The sequence below is a fragment of the Notothenia rossii genome (genome assembly GCF_949606895.1).
Source record: "Notothenia rossii genome assembly, chromosome: 10".
Classification (NCBI taxonomy): Eukaryota; Metazoa; Chordata; class Actinopteri; order Perciformes; family Nototheniidae; genus Notothenia; species Notothenia rossii.
In genome coordinates this window covers 46,686,092-46,712,182 of record NC_136908.1, presented here as the reverse complement: position 1 = coordinate 46,712,182, position 26,091 = coordinate 46,686,092, and the positions used below count along the sequence as shown (strand labels likewise).

Sequence of the window (26,091 nt, the reverse complement as noted above, 5' to 3'; positions counted from 1 at the left end):
GTGAGTCTTTCTGGAGGATAATCAGTTGTGAAGGCTCTTTATTGTAAATATAATGAGCCTTGGTGCACTGCAGGAGGCCTTCCTGAACACTGTTCGTAGGTGGGTTCATGCTCCATCCCATTATGATGTGACATTAACTATCCACTGCCTCTTCTAATCTGCTCCCTCTTTAAACAATGCAGCTGAATGCTCAGCCAAATTACCATAATTCCATTCTCCATAACAGCATTACAAATTCAGTGATTCAGTTCATTTCATTTTCTCACTTTGTGCACATAAAAAACAAGGTTCAATTGGGTGTTACATGTTTAGACCAGCTTCACAAGCAGCCTAGCAGTTTCATGCATGTTTTTTTCTTATACTCATTACATCATTAATACAAGCTGTCAACCTCAAGAAAGACGAGATATCCATGATCAGAGCACATTTGTTAGTTAACATGCTATGTGAACCACGACCGCCAATTTTGAGTTCAGAGAGGTGTAGATTATCTACATGTGTCTATTTTAACATAGCAGAGCACTCTGATGTGGTCTGTTTGTCAGCACATATATCAATTCAATGTGTATTGATTCAAATGGTTGGCTGAGCCATTTTTTGACCTTAGCCGTGCACTATCTGGAGACATTATGAAGTTGACCCTCTCTTGTGTTTGGTTCTGAAATCACAGTGTTTATCTATTACTCGTCGTCTCTGGCACGGCACACGTGCCGAGGCGCTTTTGTCTGCTGCTTGAGGGCCTGATAAATCATGCTTGGGGTGTAGCTGTCAGCAGGGAGAGGAAGTGTGAGGGAGCACACAGGGGTTAGCGCTGAGGAATGATGCCATTTCAGCATTCGCCACGCCGCCACAGTATCGCCACCGCCACCGCATAAATTAGACCCTGCTGAACAAGTGACGGTGGAGTCCGCAGGAGATAGATGAGTTGTGACACACACACATACACACACGCCTGCCTCCACTTGTAAGTATGGCTACTGCAGAGATGGAGGTGGGGCTTTTAAAGCCAGAGAGAGGCTCTTCAAAAAAGTAACGACATTAATAGCGATAAATACGTTATATATGAAAGATTTATACGGTAATTTATTTAAATGTAGATTATTATATGTTGCTTTAGAGTGGATGCTACAGTTATAAATGAGGTGTCATGGACAAATGCACACTTAGATCAGGGGCCTATTGCTTGAGCATTAGTAACTGAGTAGATGTAAATAAAGGCAATATATTTCCTATGATTGTTTTCCCAGTGAGAATATGTTTAGATTTACAACTCTCATATCCTTTATGTGTCTGTGATGGATGGTTAGACTTTATAATATCCCCTGCGTTTATATGTTTTATTACATTGTCACATTCTTTTGAACATAATATCTCAGGTATGTCTTGAGGAAATTTCTTCAAACTTGTCCAATTGGACTCCGGGATTAATTCAAATTTATTGGCAAAATATCAAGGTCAGCGTGACATCACAAAACTCCATTACTCAATAATCTTTATGCTGCTTATGACAATTTCACACAAATGTTGGAGTAATTACATTTTCGTAAAGTTGTAATGTACAAGTGAACTGGTTAGCAGACACATAAAAGCACAAGGCAGTAATTCTAGTTTTATGAATCGTTGGTTGTCAGTCACTAATGCATGTAATTGATGCATCACTGGAAGCGCAGTGTCTCTGGTATCATCTGAAATGTAGTTTATGCTCAGTGTTCACTTCCTCTCCATTCTGTGTCTCCCTTCCCTGGTGTAGAGAGCAGAAATGTATACACAGTTTACTTGGACAAATGCACACACTATTTTTGTATACAACCAAACAAGGTTTCTCAGGATATTTTGTGAAATCAAGAGTGCTTGTTTGGTTCTGGCACTCCTAAGAAACACTAACTAAGGAATCCCACTTGCATCATGTTAAATAATCAATAAAAAGGGATTAAGGATAGGATTTAGACTAAAGATTGTATTTAAAGATTGCTATGTTAAACTAACATTGTTAATGTATGTACATACACTGTACAGTATGTGAAAAATGAAGGCATGTTTCTTTCAGATACAGTTTACTTATAGTTCAGAATATTAGAACAATAAGATATATTATGTATAGTAAAAAGTACAGATTTAGAAGATTAAGAATTTTTAACTTTTATATTAGCAGCTCACTACCATCAACTGAATGGATTTAAACATATATATTTTGAGGTATCAACGTTGTTGGGACGAGAAACAATGAAATCATCAGAGTAGGTAGATGTGTTCAAGGACACTATAAACACTCACTCCCCTTAGACCTTTGCTGCTACACCATCTTTAACAGGCTTTCAGTCGGAGTGGGATGGATGGAAAGAGGGAGAAGTTGAGAAGAAAAAGTATGTAGAGAGTGGTGTTATGGGTGAGAGCAATCGAGAGGATGGATGGTGAGAGGGTGAGTGAGGGTGGATGCTTCCTCTCTCCCCCAAATGGCCACGCTTGGCTGAGCCCCATAATGCGTGCTCAACAGTATAAGTCTGCAAAGGGCCTGCATCCATAGATCATTGTGAAGTGGCATGTGACCTATAAAAAAAAAAAATGCTGCCTGCTCTCACCATGTTCACTGTGTCAGCAGAAAACAACAAAACAGTGGGATCGCAATAAATTCCCTCTCTGCTCTCTTTCCTCTCATCCTTGATTCATTGCTCGGTGCCTCTGTCGCTCTTCTTTCACTTTTGTCTGTCCTCCTCATGTTCTTATAAAAAAAGTTAGCACCATCTTTTCATTGTCTGTTATGCTTTCCATCCGTGTGTGTGTCCTTCTCTCCCCTTTTATTATTCCTTACAAAGCTTTCCATGATCACAGTGGGAAGTGTTGTGCCTCACCCTCCCTCTAAACATGGAGGAGAAAATTACAAGGTCGCCTGTAAGTCCCTGACAGGCCGCGGCCATCCCCTCATCCCTTCTGCTAATGATCATTAATTACATGTCATTAACTAACATGCCACGGGCTATTCTTCCACATTTGTCACGTGCTATCGACTTCACATTCTGAATTCACTCCAATTAATTTGATTATTCTACTCGGTCGCCGCTGTTTCTTCGAGTCTTCTCCTTGATCTCTCTCACAGTCCCCCCCGCCCAACACACACACTCATCCCTACCACGTTTCATCGTTCACTTGAAAGAAACTCTTCAATAGGACATGCTCTGCCTTCCCACCCATGCTCATATTTCATGTTATTGCCTCTTTTCTGACTTCTTTTGGTTCAGTTTGACCAACCTTTTGAGTGGTGTTGTCTCCTGAGCCGACTATCTCCATCCCTCCTCCTGATTGCGAGGCATAATCAGCGGCTGATGAGTCAGTCTAGGCCACATCCTCAGGAAGGGATGGCTGGTGGATTCATTAAGAACATCCAGACAGCACCCTCTCTCCCCCACTTCACCCCACTCCATCCACATATCCGCTATCCCGCCTGGTGCCTGGCTCGCTAATTAAATCTCCATACATGATACCACTTGCTAAAGGTCAGAATCCATCACAATATCATTATTCTGTGATTAAACAAATGTCTCCTGCTTCCTACACTACTCTCTGCCGGCTGCCCTCGGCTTGAAAATAATAAATGAATCGAGGTAACGTACATTCATTTGTTTGCCGTGTTATTTTTGCCTTTTGTCAAGCTCCTAGAAACAGTTTTGTTAGCCCAGTCTTTCTAATTATATTACTCCCCAGTAAGCAGAACAGTACATTCTGTAAGAGGAGCAAAACGAATAAAACCAATCCTACGTTAAAGAAATTCATCATAGTTGCACATTTGGTCCGAAAGCTCATGAATAGCTGAATTGTTGACAACTTTTAAATGTGATGCAGTCCATTATAACTCCTAACTAACTAATGACAACCAGGTTCAATCATTGACTCTCTGACAGAGCGTCAACAAGAGAAAAAAACAAAGCTGTATTGGTTGCAATGGATTTAAGGAAGAATCCCTCATAAACTGTCAACTCCAAAGACTTACAGATTAGTATGTCATCACTTGAAAGAAAACGTGTGTGAAAAGAAGACAGTTGTGCCTAGTAATCATTCCAAAAGAAAAAGTGTCTGCCAGTGCACAGTTAAGCAAGAAGACAAGTTAGGAAGTTACCTGACACATCTTTCTCTTAAAGATATTGCGTTTTATTGCATGTTTTGTTTGTAAAGTCCCTTTTCTTTCGATCGCTGCATCTCTTAAACCACCTTCTTGCTTCCGAAATGTTCTATCGATGCTATTCCTGTAGCCCTGCTTTAGTGATGTTTCAATTTTTATTGAAAATCCTCCTGCTGTTTTGTGACTTCTCGATTTGATTGTTATTCCTAATCATTTATTATCTGCCTTAGCTGCTCAGCTGGTGCACGCCTCTGTGAACATAAATAAAAAACAACATTACAGATTGAAAAATGAACCTGCCTCCTGACATAGATGCGTGCCTATTTATCAAACAAATACATTCATGTTCACGCAGAGCAGTGAAGAAGTAAAGAACTAATATCTTCACCGTGTTTATATTTAATCCTAATGTACATTTGACCAGCAGGGGCTTTGATGCCTAGGCTTTATATTTCTTTGTATTCTACTTTTGCAGCATCTAAAAGCAGATGGCTCACATGGCTCAATTGAGTAGCTCTTCGGTTTGACAGTCTCCACAGACCGTCTTTTTGAAGAGGAAAAAGGGAAAATGATGAATGGAAACACGGCACAAGTGGAAGAGCAACTTGTGCACGGCACATCTTGTTGTGTGTGTGCTTACAGCACGCTGTGTGTGATGGTGCGTTCTGTCAGGCGTTGCTAGTGTAATGGAGGGCACCATGGATGAGTGGACAGACGGACTAAGTCTTGGCACAGTAGCCAGTGGTCCATCTGATTGATATACACACACACACACTCACACACGCACGCACGCACGCACGCACGCACGCACGCACGCACGCACGCACGCACGCACGCACGCACGCACGCACGCACGCACGCACACACACACACACACACACACACACACACACACACACACACAGTGTTTCTTCAGTTTTGGACCAGATCAGATCATAGAAATTCACACAGGCATTGGTATTTCATCAAAAGGTTTCATAACTCATATATATACATATATAATCTGTTCAGTTGAGAGCAACTCAACTTTTAATATTTACATCCCACAATTTTTCCCAAAAGCTACTAGCTACCTGCTGCATTACAACTTTGTAAAACTTCAATTAACTAGCAATTTCCTGTCAGCCAACATTTCAGACACTCATGTTATTCGTACACTCAGCTGGCAGTGTAATAGGTCCACATATTTAAAAACTAATGCAGTCTAATACCAAAGTCCTGCATAAGTTCTAGATGCAACTACTGCCACCATAGACATTCAAACAAGAGTCATAATGAGTTAAATAGTTCATGCATAGCACATACACATATACAAATTAAGTATAGAGCTAATTATGAATTATAAGGATTAGACTTGCTTTTATGCCTTCTAACCATTGTGAGCTGCTTTACTTCAGAGAGACTTAGGCAGGCAGTCATACAGCTAATGTTTTAGTATTGTTGGGTTGAATGTTGACATTATATCTTACAATGAACACTGCAAAGCTACTTAGTCATGACATAATTATCTAGTGCCGCCAATCATCCTAGCAGGTCAGTCATTTAGCACAGTATGCTAGAGGACATGCTGGAAGTCTAAGAGGCTAATTATATGACGAGCAACCAAAGGCCATATATTGCTTTTCATTTTACTCCTCTAGCCATTCTTTATAAGCAGAGTTAAAAGCAAGGCTCTCATAAACTGCACATTGTTCATGCTGCCTTCTTATTATAAAAATACAATGAACAGAATGAGTATACTAAAACAAAGTTAGTACAAGAAACTGGACGCTGGAGCAGTGACATGAGGCGAAATGTTTAACGCGTGTCATTAACTTGGTGAACTTGCAGTCCAGATTAGGCCATGCATCAGAGAGCGTTGTAGAGCGGGTCTCTTTCAGTCCCCACTAATCGCATTGAGCAACTCTCTCTCTCTGTTTCACGCGCGCCCGTTGCCCCCTCTTCTTCTCTGCACTCGGTATCTGCTGATCCCTCCGCACAGTCCAGAAGAGAGCTCTCTTTGTGCCGGGGCTGGCAGGCAAACAGAAGCACAGAGATGGATATGGCTGAGAATGACCTGATTCTGCCTCAGTGCTTGGCCTCTGTCCAAATACAGAGGCTCCACTCTCCTGTCCCTCTGTCTTCACGGAGGGTCCCTCGGTCTTCCTCCTCTGTTGCTACGCTACGGGACGCTGGCAGAAATACCCATCAGCCCTGAGCAAGAACTGAGTTTCTCTATTTGAGACCTTTGAGTGTTTAATCGGAAGTATGCACATATATATTTAGATGTGTACAACTATGCACCAACTTAATCATTTGATTAAATCATAATCAGCAGCACTCAGGGATTGAGGATAAGACGTTTTACAATTGTTTTTACTTTGAATGAGAAGCTGAAATTGTACAAATCAAAAAAGCACCTGGAGTGAGAATAAAAGTGTTCCACTGTAAACTAGCAAAAGTCAAATCAAAAGTTGGACTGAAATGTTTGACGGAGAAAAAGCTGTGAAAAATAAAAAACCCTGTGTTGGGATATACTTTTAATGAGGTGGATTGAGGGAACAGAAAAACACATAAAACGTGATGGGAGCTTTGACAGCAGTGCGTTATTGGCAGACAATGTCAAGGGCTGCATTCATATTATTTGGTATTCCGAGACGTGCCTTTCTTCACAACTGCAAATGCCATGTTATGGTGGTGCTGTAACGAAAATGCGTCTGCCTCCTGACAGACAAAGTATATTTCATATGATTGCAGAATGCGGGACAGAGATGGCAGCTGTGATTGGCAACTAGTAGAAATAATAAAGCATATGTCAGTGACAAGATAAAAACACATATACACACAATAGCTCATAACAACATCATTTTCTTGCACATACATCACCCTTTACTTACAGACACAATGTGTTGACAGAAACTCACAGATAATATAAAATGATTTTTAATGTTGAAAACCACTTTTGCTCTTTTAGAAAAGTGCTAATCAATCTTGGGAGAAATGGCTTCACATTTTATCTTTTGAGGCCGCATTCAATCATCGACTCTCCCCATACAACAGAGTACCCGTTTTGCGTGTGATAGGACCCTGTTAACCTTTCAACCTATGGATGATGAGGCTCCTTTATAACTGATGGCAACACAGAGATGGGGTTTCTTTCTGTCATAAAAACAATGAATATTAACAAATGCATAGATAAGAGCTTTACTGGTAACTGGAGAGAACTCACAGTGGACATAAATACTGACACTATAGTGGATATCAATTTTGGAAAGATGGTTGTTGTCTCAAATAAGAGAGAGGAGGGGACGGGGCGGCAAACCAGTGTGATATACTTCACTGTTATTTCACGTAGTGACCCTGGTTCTCTTCAGAGCTCCATTCATCTAACAGTGAGCCACCACATCACTTGAAGGACGTGTAGAGAGTGAATTCTTGACAACAGCTCATTCTGAAAAGGTCAGGGGGGAGAAAGGCAGGTAGAGGGAGGGAATCCAAGGAAAGAATGTCCACTTAACTGTTTTTTTTTTCTAGCATCAATATTCATCTTTGTTGACTCTCTTCAGTAGCTCTTGCATTCTTATTTATCATCTCACCCTTCCCCACTTGTCTTTCACCTGACTTCTTTTTGTCCTCTTCTCAACCCCTCTAACCATATGACATGAACTTGACCCACATTCAATTCACCTCCATCGATCATCTATACCACTTCATATAAGCCCATGTTATGGCCTAAAGCTCATTGTGCTCTAGACCGGCCATGCTCCATTTGTCTAATGAAAGCAGTCCTCATTTTTCCTCTGTGGCCCAGTCTGAGGCTTCTGATGATGATGATGGCCTTTACTGAAAGGTTGTGAGGAGACACTTGGTGCTTGCAAGATTGATCGAAAGCCCAGGGGGTGCACTTCCAGGAGGAAAAACGAAAAATAAGACATAAACTAAAAGACCCTCTGCTCCCCAGAGCGCCCAACCTCTGACAGTTCAAACCAACATGCTGCTGATTTGAAATGGTTCGATAGGTTTTAAGGCAAATGAGAGCCAACATCTCAAGGAAGCATATTCACCTTTGTCTTCTGAAGGAAGGATACTTCTTTGTACGGTCTAGATAACTTGCCTTAAGCTAAAATTCTGACATCACAATCTTTTGCTTTGCCTAACCTGACAAGGTCTTTTTGTTTCACATTCTAGCTATTATTATATTTGGGTTATAATTCAACCAATGCATGCTTAAGCATTCATATCAAACCAAGGGCTTAATTTGAACATTCAAATCAGTCGGCAAACAATTACTTGTCATCAGGTCATATAAATCCTCATATTTCATAACTCATACCCACTCCCCTTACCACCGAACATTTTTTTGTGCATTTTGAAGGAACGCAAAGACGGTGTCAACTCCCAAGTCCTCATTCTTCATAGCAACCCACACCACATTGCCAAGCAATTAATCAAGAGCAATGCCTGCGTCAGTCCTAAACCCAGTGTTTCAAATCTCCATACACACAGAATAATGACCAATCCCCAGCACCATTATTCTCTTATCAAAAGCCATAAGTCATTTTGCCCACAGTGACTGGTATGAGTATCACCCCGCAGGAGAAAACACATGCATGCAAGGACACAATGTAGAGAGGCACTCTACATGAAACACACCCCTCTGTATCTAATAACAAAATCACAGCAGCATGTCCACACTGAAAGCATAACAGCTGAACCTCCTTCAAGGCTTGTATTTCTCCCTTCTCTGATTCAGATTGTATATATATTTAGATGCATTGCAGGGATTTGCTTCAGTGTGACGATGCAGAACTTATTTGGATTTCACTCAGTTCACTTTGAATCATTTCACATTGAATATCTTGCCGCACTGGCATTTCTGCAGTTGCTGTTGCATTGGGTGGACGGTGGGGAATTGTGCCTGACAGAGCAGCCTCTGGCGCTATTACAGAGCTGGAGCCTGACTGCAGTCTTTTTCCATCTTCATCTCTTTCCTACTCCTTTCCACATTTTCCGTTTCATGCATGTGAACCAGCAGAATCACACTGGCATACAAATGCTGACATGTTCTATCTCATATTCAAACCGTGTCTCCTTTGTTGACCTCCCCCCTATCCATAACTGTCACTTCCAGAAATATCGGACACAAAATATTGATTCTTGAATTCATTAATCCTGAGTTAACTCTTCATTCATCAGACCAGGTTGCCTTGAGGCTCTAATTATTGTGTATGCAGTTAGACACTCTACATGTTGCTGTAAAAAAACAAAGACTATCAAGATCCGATATTATTTATAAGTAGATTTCATACAACAACTCCAATAGCTTGCTATTACTGCAAATCATTTGTATAATATGATGATGAATTGACAATTGAGTATGGTCACTTATTATGTTACCGCCATTCTTAAAGCCTCACCTGAGACCTGGCTATAGCTGCCCTCTTATAGGAGTGTTAAAGGCTGAAAGAAAGTGCCCCCCTCAAGGCTTAATATTGGATTTCCATGATAAAATATTATAACAAACACATGTACCTATCCCAAAGCAAAAAGTGAATACACTGAATATCTTTTAGGGCAACAAGAAACATTATTATTAAGGGGAATTTTGCTTCTACACATTAATAATGAGAGAAACTAAATCGGATTTTTTGTAATGTATTATTTTGTCGTCTTTTCCTCCAATGCAGCTGTTGACCATTGATGATGACTTTTGTGGCCTGGACATGAATGCGCCGCTGGGCGTGTCTGAGATGGTGCATGGAAAGCCTCTCTTAACCGACGCTGTGGACAAAATGACCTCCGTCATTGCATACGTCTACAAGAACCACTCGCTGGTCTTCGTGGGCACAAAAAACGGACGCGTCAAGAAGGTAAGGAGCAGGAATACAGGATGAAGGATGGCAGAGGTGGCTGAATTGATGGAGGCAGAGATTTGGTTTCCCTCTGTTAGAATGTGGAGTAAGGGCTGGGAATTGGGGACTGCTGGATTGGGGGAAGGATAGTAGTAGTGAGGCAGATTGACTTTCAGGCATATCAGCTGAGTCGGCTGCATCTGCAGGCGGGAGAGTTGTGTGTGTGTGTGTGTGTGTGTGTGTGTGTGTGTGTGTGTGTGTGTGTGTGTGTGTGTGTGTGTGTGTGTGTGTGTGTGTGTGTGTGTGTGTGTGTGTGTGTGTGTGTGTGTGTGTGTGTGTGTGTGTGTGTGTGTGTGTGTGTGTGTGTGTGAAAGAGAGGGATAGTGAATGCAGGAAGTGTATGTACTTCACTGTGTAGAGAATTTGAATGTGCCTGTGTGCCTGTGTTTTGAGGAGGGGGGATCAGGAGAGCCCCTGAGGGGGTTTTATTCCTAGAGCGAGCCTATTTGGTATCTTTCAACATCCTCCTTATCCACTGCACCATATACCGCACTGGTATACCAGTATCAGGACTATCCGCTGTACTTTTCCTTCACTATGGACTTAAAATCCAGAGCCCTAGGGGCAGATTGTAGCACACATCAGCATGTTGCAGAAGTTGCTAGACAGCACAGATCAGCACGTTGCAGAATCGATTAGGCAAAGTTTCTTATGTGTTTCTTGAGGCACATTAAGGGATCAGAATAGGATGAAATACATATGTTTTTCGGTGATTACTTAACTGCCTTACAGTATTCAAGGGAATCTAGAGAATGATTCAATTAGTAGTATTTTTATGGGCTCTTATTGCTTTGAAGCTCCTAAAAACCTGTGGAAATATTTTGCAGCTGCGCATGTTTGTGAACATCTCTGACCATAAATATCTCTCCCTTGAAAAACATGTCACACTCTGTGTGACAGCAAAGCCCTTGGCTAAACAAGATTTGTCTCCCTCAGAGTTAAACAGCACTGGATAAGCTGGGTTTTGGCGTGTTGTTGCTTCCACCCTCGACTCCCCCCATGCCCCTTTGCCCTCCCTCGTATGGCAGCCTTTTTTGGGCTAATAGGATGATGCACTGCTGCTAGGTGTGATAGAAGGGAGGTAACTCCTGTGCTTTTACTCCCATGTTCTCGCACTCCAACACACATATTGTAGACCATGACTGAGACTAATGCCAGGGCAGTGAGCCTCACAGGCCTGGGGAAACCAGCATTACACAGAGAGGAGGAAGAAGAGAAGGATGGAGAGACAGAGGGGTGCAGAGGAAGGTCAAGCTGAGGGGAACCTTTGGAAAGATGGACATTATTCCTGACATGATGCAAGTCTTAAAAGGGGGAGGGAAGTGTGTGAGTGCACAGAATGAAGAAAGATGGAATACCAAGTGGAAGAAGTTTAACAAAAATGTGATTGATGCAGAACAAGCAGCTGATGTTAAGGGGTGTTAGGCAGTGTCTTTACATGTTGTAAGACCATTTTCTACACCTAGATGTTCCAAACAGGGGACATAAGTAATCATATTTAACACCTACAGTACTGCTCATCAGTGATAATGAGTGTGATTTGGGGAAGATCTAGGGGCTTATACTCTTTATGCATTTCAAGTAGGTTTTAAAAAAATGTTTTATGAATATTGTTATTGCTTGAGGATGTTGGAAACAGTTTCCTGGTTATCTTGCTTGATTTCTTGGTCTTTCTATGGCTTTCCTCCAGTCATCCCTCTTAAAAGTACATTTTGGCACTTGACAGGAATATGATCAGATTGTGCACATATGGTATATCAGGGCAAAGAAAGTCCAACGACACACGCCATCTTTGACAAAGGATGATCAATATCCTGTTTCAACACGGACCTACACACATGCACACAGCGGCCCATTACAACCCCATCCTCCCCTCCCATGTACATACTTCTCCTCCCCTGTCGTTAACTGTATACCATTAGATGACATCACAGGCAATAAAAGACAACAACAAGACAATAAAAGGCCTCAGCTTCAGTCCACCTCCTTCATCAGTGACTTTATAACCCCTCCACTAATGGATGTTGATTTATATACACTCTTCCACCTTACTTGTTCCATCCCTCAACCCCCTCCCTCCCTTTCCCTCACCCCTTCAGTCACACACTATCTTTCAGTCTCTCTGTTCTTTCAGTGTTATTTATGAACCTGTAACACGTCACCCTGAATAAATATAAGCATTACGGTAAAAGAGAGTGGATGGACTTTAATGCATTTGTGTTTGGGTGAGCTAAATGTTAGTGTTTACAGGCTCATGTTTATGACATCATGAAGTTGAGCTGGCCTGGAAGCTGAGTGAATTAAATGCATTTGCTTGGGAAATCGTTTTATGTGTAGCGAGGTTGAGAGTAAAAGTTGCTAGTATAATGTGAGATATATAATGGACCAGACTTCCTATATGGTTATTTTTGTAACCTAATTTTGATTATCACAATAACAACCCTTACCTCAACATCAACGTAAAGTGACATCAGTAGGAGGCATGGAACAATATTTGGAATAGCAGCACAGCAAGACTCTATTACATTGAGTTGTTTAATGTAATGTATCCCCATGAGGAAAGGAGATGGGATACATTTAAAAAAAACGCAAACTGAGGTTGGTCCAGGAAGACACTCACCAAATTTAAAAAGTTTCTACCCTTAAACAGTCCTTTAAAGAGGTCAGGTCCACACTTTTTTCTCATGTTGTACCAATATCAGGTTTGTCCTCACAAAAATGTCAGTACAAGGACACACACACAAACATATCCCTAGCCTTAGATGTCTCTGATGCTGAGTGGCTGTGTTGTGTAAAGTCTGTATTGACACAGTCTAAGCTGAATTTCCTACCACCCTCCTGTCAGCGGAAACGAGCAGTGTTGTTGAATCAGTAGAATTCTGTACAGGGTCACAGCTACAGCTATGCTTGGCCCTTACTCTCTCACAAAAGGCTCAAAACCCTCACATCACCAGGATTATGATCTGCACACCTCCAAGTCTCTCCCCACTCTTTTTGTTTACCCTTCATTTGTAGCTGTTTTGAATTTATAGAATATATCTACCCTCACCACATTTCTTCTCCGATTATTTTGTTGTATCCCCTCCCTTACTCCACCTCTGTTAGCCCTATCCTAATTTCCCTTTTCCTTTACCCTTCATCCATCTCCCCCTCCGTCTCTCCGTCCATGGCCGAGTGGAGCTGCTGTGAGAGCTCTTTGATGGCTACCTCCTGCCATTGTAAGTGAATGGACCATATGGCCTCTGTCCGCCTGTCTGTCGGTCAGTTTGTGTGTGCGTTGGTCTGTGGCTTAAGGAGGAGATGGAGATGTGATGGAGATAAAAGGCTATGGCTGGGTAAGGTTTAAACCCATTTTCTGCAGGTCAGTGCACAGCAGCAGGTCAAGGGGAAAGGCTTAACCCCCTGTGGGCTTTGGTTCAGTTCATGGTCATCTGGTCAGACTACACATTAGCATAGGAGGTACACTTCTGTACTAACACACATGCATGATACTCACAAAGTGCACACAATTGCATGAATTGAGATAAGCACACTTGCATGCATCAATGAACAGTTAACACCCAGGCACACACTGTTGCACAAAGGCCAGTCAGGTAGCCCCATGGGGCCGTGGATGGAGAGGTGGACTATGGGACGAGATGGATGTGTTGAGGGTAGAAGTGGAGGAAAAAAAGAGAGAGAAGAGATGAGATTGGTGGCCACCTGCTGAGGTGCTAATGCATCTCCACTCTGTCCTTCCCGATGGGGAAGCATTGGCGCTCAATACAATGAGCAGCTAACCTTGAACTTGACATAGACAAAGGCATAGCATGCAGGGGTAGTGAGGTCGAAAAAGCTTAGTTTAGAGGTTTTTGTGTGTTTCTGTGCTTCCTATACCACCTGTTTATAAAATGCAGTGCCTAAGGTAGTGTCTGTAAAAGCAAAGCCATGCATGCTGCTTCAAGGTGATGGTATACAGGAGAAACAGCTTATTCACAGAGGACTTCACAAAGCATTGGTCAGTATTTGGCCAAAGACAAAGAGCAGGGTGTTGGGTTGTGACGATCCATTCAAATCTTAGGTGCACTATAGAAACTATCACAGAGAAAGATAGAGGGAATATATTGGGAAAATGAAGGAAGAATAATTTGGCTGACAAGGAAGCAAGAAAGTTTAAGGAGAGAGTCGACTAATCATAAAATAGTCTTTCCACGTTGTCTTAACTCATTCTCCCATGCCTATTACCTATGCCAACAACTGTATCAGTACAACATTCTGCTCTGCATCATATTACTCTGAAGATGTATGATAATAATAATGATTTATATTGGTTACTAAGGATGTGTTGCAGCCGGACTTGCAGTTGCCGGTTACGATGTTTTAGATGGCAGCGGCAAATCTATTGAAGTATATGTCAAGTTATTTTCTTTTGAACTTATTATAATCACTATAAATACTTCATGTATGTGGCCTTCCCTGTCTGAATGTTGATGGAGTGCTGTTGTGCAAACTGGTTTTGCTGTTGGCACTGTAGATTATAGATGGATGGATGTACGTGTGTGTCGGTGTAAGAGCTTTTACGTAAGATATTTATTGCTCTGGACCAGTCCCATATGTTTCGTGGGTTGATTGTGTCCTTGTTTTGCATGTGTGTGTGCGTGTGCTTGTCTGTGTGTGTGTGTGTGTGTGTGTGTGTGTGTGTGTGTGTGTGCGTGTGCTTGTCTGTGTGTGTGTGTGTGTGTGTGTGTGTGTGTGTGTGTGTGTGTGTGTGTGTGTGTGTGTGTGTGTGTGTGTGTGTGTGTGTGTGTGTGTGTGTGTGTGTGTGTGTGTGTGTGTGTGTGTGTGTGTGTGTGTGTGTGTGTGTGTGTGTGTGTGTGTGTGTGTGTGTGTGTGTGTGTGTGTGTGTGTGTGTGTGTGTGTGTGTGTGTGTGTGTGTGTGTGTGTGTGTGTGATGGGTTGGTTAGCCCAGATGCAGATTATTGAAATGAGCTGAGCTGAGCCATGGTCAGTGGAGCAGAGGATTAACTGCTTAGAGCTAATGATGAAATATGCTTTAGGAAGGGCGAGCATCATGAGTGTGTATGGACCGTGGTTTATGTTTTTAACCCTCCTCCTCACCCTTGTAATGCTACACAATGCTGTTCAACGCAGGTGCACAATCGGACCCACACTACTGCTATCACATTGGCCAGTAGCCATTACAGCCCCACCCAGTAGTCTGTTCATTCTGCCCAGTAGTCTAAATCGCTGCTGCTTTCAGCCAGTATTCCCAGAATGTCAATGTTCACAAACTGTTAAGTATTCCTCAGCAGTCTTCCTAGTTGCCTTGGCACTGTGTGTGTGAGTGTGTGTGTTGCTGCTCCCACACTAGCTAGCACAGCAGCAAAGCATGCTCAGTGGTGAGTTGCCATGGCAGCACAGGCTTTTCTACACACAGGATAAAATGTATGGAATGCATCAACACTGGGAAGACACACCCACACACAGATCTACGAGTATATTGTGATACACATGTATTTAATTCCCAGAGAAGCTTGCAGTACCGCTCCCAAAGTGTTGACATTATGCTAATACTGGACTGAGTGCACATTAGGACGATCTAATGGGATCAGACTGGGCTTGTATTCGATGACAGGTGCTGTCCACCTCACAGCTTTAAGGCTGATTGAACACACAATATTAATGTGTTGGTGTTTTGGTCTCGCTGTGTTAACTGCTGTCTGTTACCCAGCTTTGCTCTGCTATTTGTTGTAGAGATACAAAGGCATGTCAAGGGGAACCAGTCAATGGGAACCCCTCAGCAGCCCCCTCCACCCCGCCTTCACCTTATGCTTCTTTTCTGAGCCCTTTTTTTGCACCATTGTTACTGGCCAATTGTTTTCACATACATCTTCTTCTGGTAACCGCTTGTTGCACAATGTTAGCTTAGGCTCCCTTCCAAAATCCAATTTCTCCTCTTGATTTAGGGAGTTGTTAAATAATGTGTGTGTGTGTTGTACTTGTATATGAGTGTCCGTGTATGTAGTAGTAAATGCAGTGCAGAAAATCATGGGAGCTAATGAGAAGAGAAGTCCAGTAATGGCCTGAGAAGAGAATCAGAAGCTACTGGTTGCCTCATGTGCTCACATTCCCCACACTACTTGCCCTGCCAGCTGCCAACACAAAACACCTCGCCCAGCAGCCAGAGGCTCTGACTGGGCAGCAGTTCATGTTGAATTCAGACAGGAAGCCTTCGTGTTCGCTTTTAGATTGATACTGGATAAAGTTGGAGGGGAAGGAGGGGGGTGATGGGTGTGAATAGTGGGTTTGAGAGACAGATAGAATCAGGGAAGGAAGATTCAATTGATGTACAGTCTAAAAAAAATTCAAGGAGGACTTGAAGATTGAGACAGTCTGATGGATGGATGCAGAAAAGACCGAAACAGAGAAACAGATGGGATGTATTGCTAGGAGTGCAACCCATGGTGCGAGTGAGAAAGAGGAAGTAGAGATGGATGGATACAGAGTTAAACCAAGGGCTAAATGGTAAAGTGGAGGGACATGGACACGGAGTAAGGTGCCAGTAGGAAGCAAGGGGCAACCAGGGAATGATAGAACATGTCCTCCAGACTATGATGCAATTTGCCAATGCACGAACTGACCTTAACTTTTCCATTCGGGCATTCAATGCAACACAGTGTTTAGATGGTAAAATAAATGAGGAAAGAGGAGGAAAGCAATTTCTCTTCTGGTTTATACAGAGTATAACATGGGGCTCCAGTTAGCAAAGAACAGCGTCTGTGCACTGTGCCTTCCTGACTCAACACAAAGTGCCTTGATATGCTGGGTGACATTGTGTTCAGTTCGTTTGACTGTCCACCCTCTTGTGTATGCCTTTATGTGATCGTATGCAAAAATAGCAGTTCACCTCACTTGTGTCATTCAGGTGTGTATTTATAGATGCCATTGCTGTGGCTTGGCTTTATCCCTCCTTTCCGGGGCTCTTTTATAATTGATGAGCTGCCAGGGGCTGAGCAGGGCAATAGTCCTATACATGCACACACACACACACGCACGCACGCACGCACACACACACAAAGTCAGAACCGCTCATTGCTTTAAACTCCTGTGTTGCTGCGGCTTGTCGCAAAGGTGAGCCTCCAGCTATGAATCATGGTCCATGTAGTGCTGCAGCTGTTTATATAGCTCTGACTTGCTGCTTAGCTGCTATAGCTCTTAGTCAGAGTAAAATTAAACAACCTCAGAATGTCAACTTGATGTTACGCTGCTGGATATTTAGAATTTTTTTCCAGCCGCCTTCGAAAATTGAATTAGTATTCAGACACTAGGCTCACAGAAATCGTTTTTTAATTTGCACAGATCTTTTTTGACATGAAGACGGGGTGGTAGAACAGCTACAGAAAAGCTTAGCAAAGAGAGACAGAAAGAGTGCAGAGGGCAAAATCGGCCCACAAGATTAATGGGCGAAAGCTACAGAGATGGATGGAGAGAATTTCAAGAATAGGTAAAGGGAGACCGTCTGATGGAAGGAGAGGGTGAAAGTGGTGAAATAGAGTTTGATGTTCATTTCACTCTTGTGAGTCTGCACCTTTTGAGCAGAGTGTGGCAGCCGATTGAGCTGTGAGTGATTTGAGTCACTATTCTCCACAGTGTGTACATGGAGTTGAAAGGCTTGAGCCAGCAGAGAAGTTGTAAAGAGAAAATGACTAACTTCAGCCTGATCCTTGGTATCCGGGCAGTTTGGACTATTGTTGACTCTGATGTGTTGCCGGCTCACGGTTAAGACAAGGTTGGCTGCTGTGCTTTGATCACAAGTCTAATTTGTGCATGTGGTCTTTTATCTCTTCTCTGTGGATGACTGCCTAATACTTCAGCAACAAATCTCAAGATTTCAGGCCTCAGGGTAATTTCAAATGACTTTTTAGTTTACTTCGTTACTACATGTTTTTACTGTTAACCATATGTTTGATATCTACTATGTGGAGAACACATGAACACATTCCAACTTCCTACAGTATGTAGTCCAATGTTGCTTCCTACTACTGCTTGTTTTGGTGAGGCTGATTGCTAACAAAGTAAATGTGGTCTATACACATTGACAATGCTTGTAATCCAGGATAATGCCTACTAAGCATTGCCAGACCACAGTGAGCAAAGCAGACATTGGGAAGAGTTGGCTTTTTGAAGCCGGGAAATGCTTAATATGTGCATCATTTGTATATCCTTGCAGCTTGTTCACAAGTGTGTCACGTAGCTGTTATAAGATACCAACCCCTAAGAAACAGCAAATGAAGTCGGGGATGGTGTTATGAGGAGAATTTATAATCTAGAGGCAGTTGAATTTAGAGCTGCAACAACAAACCCACACCATTTCATTTGTTTCTACTCATTTAAATGTCTTATCTGCCTATAGCTTCACAACATCCTTCTCTCTCTCTACCCTCACTTGTTTATTTATTTCTCTTTCATCCTCTCCTTCCTTCCTTCCCCTTGTTTCTATTCTAATTAACATGTTGTATGACTGTCAAGTGAGAGAAGCTGGCAGCCTGTGTGGGTTTACAAGCTGCTCAGTGATGGTGGCTTTGCCAGGCAGGCATGGGGCCTGTATCACCAAGCAAGTTCGACTTAGCCTCCGTAGGTACCCTGTCCTCACTTACCCTGCTGTATGCAAGTATCACAAAGGTAGAACAACTCATGCTATTCACCCTGGATTAACCTACAAACACATTCACATTAAAACATCTGAGTAAGTAATAACTACACAATCACTTTCAACATGAACACAGCCAGATCATAGCAATATTTAAAGAGTAGCTTATTACACATTAAACATTTAAAGACATTGAGATGGAGAAACAATGAAAATCAATTGTATTCTGATCTGTTTTCACGACGCTCAGCTCAATTTACTTTACCATTGTTTGGATTAGATCATTTCAGAATGATACCACAATATATCTGTCAGCTATAATAGACGGGCTGGATTAACATTTTGTTCTCGTCTTATGAGCAGTAAACTTGCTCTGGAACAGGTTAGCCATGATGGTGGTAACTTTCTAGCTTTGTGATCATAGAAAGCCTGATTTACAGTAAGCCTAAAGTTATCCACATTACCCTCTAATCTGGCTTTGTAATAAAAGCTGCTGCCCCCAAAGATGTACTTCATAAACACTTTCTCTCCATAAGCATGCTTATACAGTACACAGGCCTCTGAATTGAGACTGAAAGGCTGATGTGGAACATGGATCACATGAATAAGCAACAACATTTCATTCAAGTGCACTTCCATAGTTCCTGGTTGACATTTGACAACTAAGCCATGCTTTAGATGCCATAAGTTAATTGCTTAGTTACATCTCTCGAATGTTCCTGCTTTTTCTCTCTACCTCGCCTGTCAAGCTCACTTTTAAAGTCTAGATCTACTCTGCCAGTTAATTAGCATCACTATTAACATTCTTCAGCCATATCAAGTCTGTGTCAAGCCAGCCAATGGGAATGTAATTATGTCCAAGCTTTCTCTCTTGTCTGCTGCACACACACACACACACACACACACACACACACACACGCACGCACGCACGCACGCACACACACACACACACACACACACACACACACACACACACAGACATTTACATAGACTACTCATGTCAAAGGTGGCTGACAGTTAAGAATCCCGCTCTGTGGCTGCTGCTGAAGGAGCCCACCACTGCTTTGGATGAAGCGCTTGAACTGGCATTAATTACTCTTGTGAAGCAGACTGTGAAGGCAAGGACTCTCCAACACCTAATTAACAATTCCTAAAGGTAATTTATTGTTAATTAAACAGTATAGAAAAAGTTTTTATTAGCTGCACACCAACACAATTACAGTGCATTAATTATCATTTCAATCTTGTTTCACGCATTGGCATTTGCCTATGTGCGAGGACCAAGTAATTGCAAGGCGATGATGCTTCAGCAGTGGAAAATCAATACCACATCTAGCAACTAGTCACACAGTGTGTTGCTGTGTAGCTCGCTTAATGGATGGCCGACAGTAACCCTGCCAAGGCTATAGTGTAATCTCCCATCAATGACTCCCATATCATTATTATGGTTCAGTGAGTTATAACCTCAGGTTCATGATGATCAAGGACAAGTGAAGATTCATGTTCTTATCCCAGGACTGCTTTATCAGAAGCAATGTTCTCCTCGTCCAGTATGTCTCTCTTTCTTCTTCATTCCACTCGACACCAACTTTCATCACTTTGGATGTAATGGATTTTCTCAAAATTGCTGATGGATGACTGGCTGAAGTAGATCCATTTTCTTCCTATTTTGTATCAGCGGTAGAGCACCAATACTTCTACAATAACTCATCTTCAGATTCATAGGAGCAACTCATCCATATTTATTTTATTTGTTTGCCTCTTTCTCTCTTCTATATCTCCATCCTTTCCTTTCCGACTTACCTCCCCTCTCCAATTCTTTGTGATTAATGGCAGAGTCCGTGCAGCTATAGAGGACACACCACTGCAGGTGAGCCCTTGCCTCCCCCCTTCTCCCTGCACGCCTCTAGCCAATCACTGCACACTTGAGGTCTCCTGGGGGTGACTGTTGGACCCACACAACTTTTCTTTTTCCTTCACCTCTCCCTTCTCTCTCTCTCTCTCTCTCTCTCTCTCTCTCTCTCTCTCTCTCTCTCTCTGCAGAGAACAGTTTGCCTCACAACTGGGTCATTCTCTCTCTTCCCTGCAGTAAATGCTAGCAGCCAGTCAGGGAGGAAAGGCTACGCTGCACTATAGCACGGCTCAACTGCATGGGAGACTTCTGAGACTGCAGAGGCCGTGTGTGCTGTTAGGGAGGGTTGTGGTTTTTTCTTGCATTTTAACAAAGCGGTTGAGAAATGTTACGTGAACAAGACATTTATTTTCCATGTGTTGATATATTCTGTATTTGGAAGCTTTCATTAGATTCTACATGAATTATGCCTCTTGCAAACATCAGCTACATCTTACAGCACCGGTTTGTTTGTTTCGCTTTATTTGCACATTCTTATATTGCTAAGATTATCCTCCCACTCATCTCACACACACACACACACACACACACACACACACACACACACACACACACACACACACACACACACACACACACACACACACACACACACACACACACACACACACACACACACACACACACACACACACACACACACACACACACACACACACACACCTTCCAAAGAGGCTGCAGTGGTGTCAGTGAATTGCAATTTAGATTACTCTGACTCGCCCATTAAGAAGAATCCAGCGTAAACATCTTTAAAAGGGTCCCTGGGTCTGTCTGACATCAAGACTTTGAAGTGTGCCTCCGGTACCAAAGCTGCAGCATACACACAATGACAGCAGAGTGAGAGAGAGTGAGAGAGTAAATAAATGAGATGGAGGGAGGGAGACTGACAGAGGAACTCTGGGAGAGATATGAAAAAGACAGCAGAGGCAAGTCAAAGGAGAAATAAATATTCACATCTGTGAGATTGTACACCTTCCCTTGCAGTCTTCTCTTTTCCTCTCAGACTGTATTAAGTGGATTTTTATCTCAGCTACACCGGCATTCCCAAAGGATTATGGGACATTTTTTACCCCCTTACTGAACACATAGCATGGTAATTGCCAATCTGCAGATGGAGACAATGTTTTTTAAGGAATAGGGCATATTTAGTTGTTGAGTGCTGATTGTGGGTGGGTGTGGTCTTTTATTTAACTTAAAAAAGCTCTGTGTAATTTGGAGTTCACACAGGCTCTCATAATGTCTAGACACATTATCACTTAGTGGCCTGTGTCGACTGAAGGTGCACCCTCCTCCCTTCTTCTTTCTCCTTTCTCTTTAAATCTCACCTTCACAGATTGGAAAGAAAGGTGTGACACCCAAGTTCAGCCATGCGTGCTGATATTTATCACACACGCAGAAGAAGTTTCTCTCCTAAAACTGACCATTTTACATTTGCACATGAGTTTTTAAACAGGCATACAACAAACTATCATGCATGCATTTGCTACATTTCTCCAATGTACATAGTACAAGTGGTGCCCAGACACACTTTCCCCTCCATTTTCCCTTAAACTTTTGCCAACTAATATCCAGGAAAGGAGCCAATGTAGCTCCTCATTAATTGTTTTTGAGGTGAGCAATAGCCTAGAATCCCTCGCGCACACATGCTGTCTGTGACACCTCTCGAACAGTTGCAGTTAAGACTCGAACACAGCACTGCCTCTCTACTTCCCTCTCTCTCTCAGCAAGTGCCAGCTTCTTCTTGTCTGATATTCATCCCTGCTGTGAGACTGGACTTGTGGTTTGTTAACATAGATTGCAAAAAATACCTATCATGCGTGTATATCTATTTAAAGGGTGTCTTGTTCTTGAAAATGAAACTGAATAACTATAATAGAAGTACCATCAGAACAGAGGCACCCAGCATGATGTGAAAGAAGTTAAGTTAGGGCGTCCTATTTCCTCCCCCAAATGTAGCAAAACAAAATGGTAAATGATCCAGTGGGAGTGTTGGTAAGTGAAAGACGATCATTTTTGTACTGTACAGTAAAATGCGCTTTGATGAGCAAAAGCATTGGGAATACCATGTGTTCTTCTCCTATCTGTCGAAATATTGTCTGCCAGCTGAGATCAGCCAGCACAAACTCCCAACAGTCACCGCTCACTGCTGTAATACTCAAAGATGGATTTAGGTTACCCATCACAGAAGCCCTAGAGCTCTGAGAGGTGTGTGTGTGTGTGTGTGTGTGTGTGTGTGTGTGTGTGTGTATCTACCTGCCTGAGTCCTCCAACAAGCCAGCGCTATGATATTTGTTATCCTTTTCTCCACGTCCTTGATTCCTGACATTTGAGCACCCTGGGAAATTTGACTTCCAAGGAAACTCTGATGTTCACCCCCCCGCCAACCCAATTTTTTGTATTCTCTGCCTGCCTGCTATCATTGTTGACTAAAACTCAGCGCGGCATCTCGACTACTACTCTCCTCCCTGGAGACGGAGGCCTAGTTTTTGCTCCCCATATGTAATCAACCTCTCCCGTTTCATTAATGTTAAGCCCTTAGCACATAGAGGAAGTACAAAAAAAAAGCTAAGTCACTGAGTGTGCGGAATATCAATCAAAGAGGTTTTTGGGTACAGACAAAGGATGCAGAGAGGAGGTAAGGAAAGCAGACAGAGAGGACTAGAGAAAAATATGCATTAAATATGTATTGTTGAAACAACAAAAATTAGAAGGCAACAGAACATTTGGATGTAGAAATGACATCCCTCAGTCTCATCTCATCATTCGCCCTCATCTTTTGTCAAAAATAAATAAATTCTAAATCACTGTCTGTGTTTGGCTAACAAGCATTGAGCCTTGCCAGGCAGGCACGTGGCTGTGGCCGTTCCATCTGGTTTGGCTCTCCAGATCTCTCCTCGTTAGGCCATTACTGCCGTTTAGTCTCAGCTGCCCGCTCCTACAACTGGCAAACCAACCAAACCACTGTCCTCCTCTCCTTCTGCCGCCACCATTATTGCTTGGCCCTCGTCCGCAGTAGCAGCTTAACCGTCCGCTCCAAGTCCAATAAGCTCTGCAGCCACACAGAAAGTACTCTCAGAAAAGTAAAAACTCAATCAGTGTGTGCTCTCTCTGCAGGAACCGTTGCCACTGGTGGAATTAGTTTGACTAAATCTTGCTGTCATCATCAGAAACCTTTTATGGGAGATTTTAAAAATACAATCTAAAAATGCAACTATCAAAAGGCTATTTAACACAAAACCAAAAACGCTCAACATGCGTCATTCTTGCATCATATGGCATCACCAGCACATGTTTAATGTGCTTTAGAGGTGGATGCTGGTTAAGCTCTATTTATTTTCACTCGTACCTTGTGTTGTGATACAATGCCCTACAGTTTAGGCTCGTATTCCCTGGCGGCTTAGTACACCACAGATGTAACTGTGTGTGTAAGAACATGTTGGCAGGCACCCTGTTTCACACAGCGTGGGCTACAGACTTGGCCGACAAAGACACGTCAAGGGAGACACGTTCGGAAATAGAAGCCTCAGCCCTCACTTCTACCCAGACGGATGATATAAGAAAGCAGGGAGTTAGTAATAGATGCCAGTGTATGGAGGAATAGGCCATTACCCCTTTATTTTGCCCTCTGCAGCTTTTCTTACCATTGGATCATCTGTGTGATTGTCAAAAGAAATGCGGATTCACTTTCTTTGCCTTCTCCATCACTCCCTGTGTGCCACTACTTTGAGGGTTTTTGATTTCACACTTTTGCTCAACATTATCAGACCAGCCTCCGCTTGATAACCGCCTCCTTTCTGATTTGCACATAAGGCCAACATGTCAACCAGAAGTTGAATAATGAGCTTGTGGTGCCAATTTGAGAGTTATGGCGGGTGGGGGTGGTGCACATTGGATAATATGCAAAATGAGCAAAACGAGCAAATGGAGGGTGCATTCTCATCTCTAAGAAACATGTTATTAATGCTTAATTTGTCCCAAAAGAGCCCTCCAGATCTCTGACTCATACAAAAGTCAGTTTCTCCTTTTGCTTATGAACTTGTTAAATAAATTCTGTACATTTCCTCCTTTATCTTATCATTTATTTCCTTCCCTTCATGGAATGTAGACGGTAGTGATCCCTTTATGTTCCCCTACCTGAGGATACAAATAAATACAATGAGTTCATCCCGTAATAGTTTTTAGTCCTCTCTCAATAGGGTTAATGGAATATTTATTTTAACTGGAAATCCTTAACAAAAGGTGTTTTCTTTTAATGAAAAATCACAGTTCAGTTTAATGGATGAATGTTTTTTTTGTTTTTTTTAACGTTAACAAGGCAAATACCTGTAGGAACAGCTGCTCAAGTTTATTATGGCCAGGGTCTCTGTGCTGCTGTCTTTGGAGACTCCAGGTCCCCAGCACTGTGCACCTTTGTCAGAAACACAGCCGATGAACGTCACTATAGTTCTTTCTGTGAAAACAAATCATCTCTTGCACTGTTCCCTCATAAACACACATACTGTAGATGTGTTCATGGGACTCAAACACTTAGCTTCCTCAAGCTAAATGGCCACTAATTCTCTGTACCAGGGGATTATACATAATTGATTTATGGATGAGGAGTGAAATTACTCATCAGTTGAAAGAAAAGGGGCATGTTTTTTCTTCAGGCTAGAGCGTGCCAAACTGTATTGTGGAGGAGATGTACTTGTTCTGAACCCATCTCTACAGCCTGTTTAAAATCATAGCAGTTTAGGAAATACTGTATTATGTCCAATGCTGATGATGATTCCGTAACATTGGAACAAAACAAAAATACCTTAACTTTCATCACAATGACAGTGGGCCCTGAGGCCAGTGTCATCAACACACTGCATTCTGCTTGATTGTATGGCATTTAAAGGCACATAAAGCCGTTTCATTGTAGATGTTAATAGATTTTATCTTCCTGTTGTTGGCCAGCAGGCCCATGAAAGAATATGCATACTATCAACTATTTTCATAATCTCCTTTGTTTATCTAGCTACACTCAATGTAGTTTAGGAAATCTCAAGCTATGAAATGTACCTCCTCAGGGCTCAATGCTAACTTTTAAAAGTGGTTGCCAGGCTGGCCTGGTTAGGCATCAGCTTTTGGTTGCCAAAACTGAAATACGGTTGCCATTTTTAGTCAATTTATATTTTAAATAATTAAGATACTATACAGTTATACATCAACGTAATAAGGAACATGTGACACAAAAGAATGTTCAAATGCTTTACAATAAGTAATTAACACAATTATTTGAAACTTAAGTGGTAGTAAACTTGTCCACCCTCAATTGCTGGTATACAAAATACCAGTAATGCAGCTGTTGTTCTGTTCTTCACAGATCCCTCACAAATGAATTGAGCAAGTCACTAGTTTCTTGGTCATCCCCCACCATAGATCCACTGGCCCTTCAGCATTGAAGTCTTGGATTGGCCAGACTAATACATTTCTAATGTTAAATAAATGAAAACGATTCACAGTTAAGAATTAGATATTAATTATGAATGCTGTAAATTACCTTTAATATGTCTAACTA

General features: G+C 42.2%; 1 protein-coding gene across 2 annotated transcripts in view; it reads left to right on the top strand.

Annotated features, from left to right (window-relative positions):
- plxna4 (plexin A4) overlaps positions 1–26,091 on the top strand; it is a 229,002-nt gene that overhangs the window by 25,192 nt on the left and 177,719 nt on the right. For both annotated transcript variants that reach the window (XM_079656550.1, XM_079656549.1), the window contains exon 3: positions 9,781–9,963. In XM_079656550.1, coding sequence (XP_079512676.1) covers positions 9,781–9,963 — 183 coding nt within the window. The remainder of the gene's footprint in view (positions 1–9,780; positions 9,964–26,091) is intronic.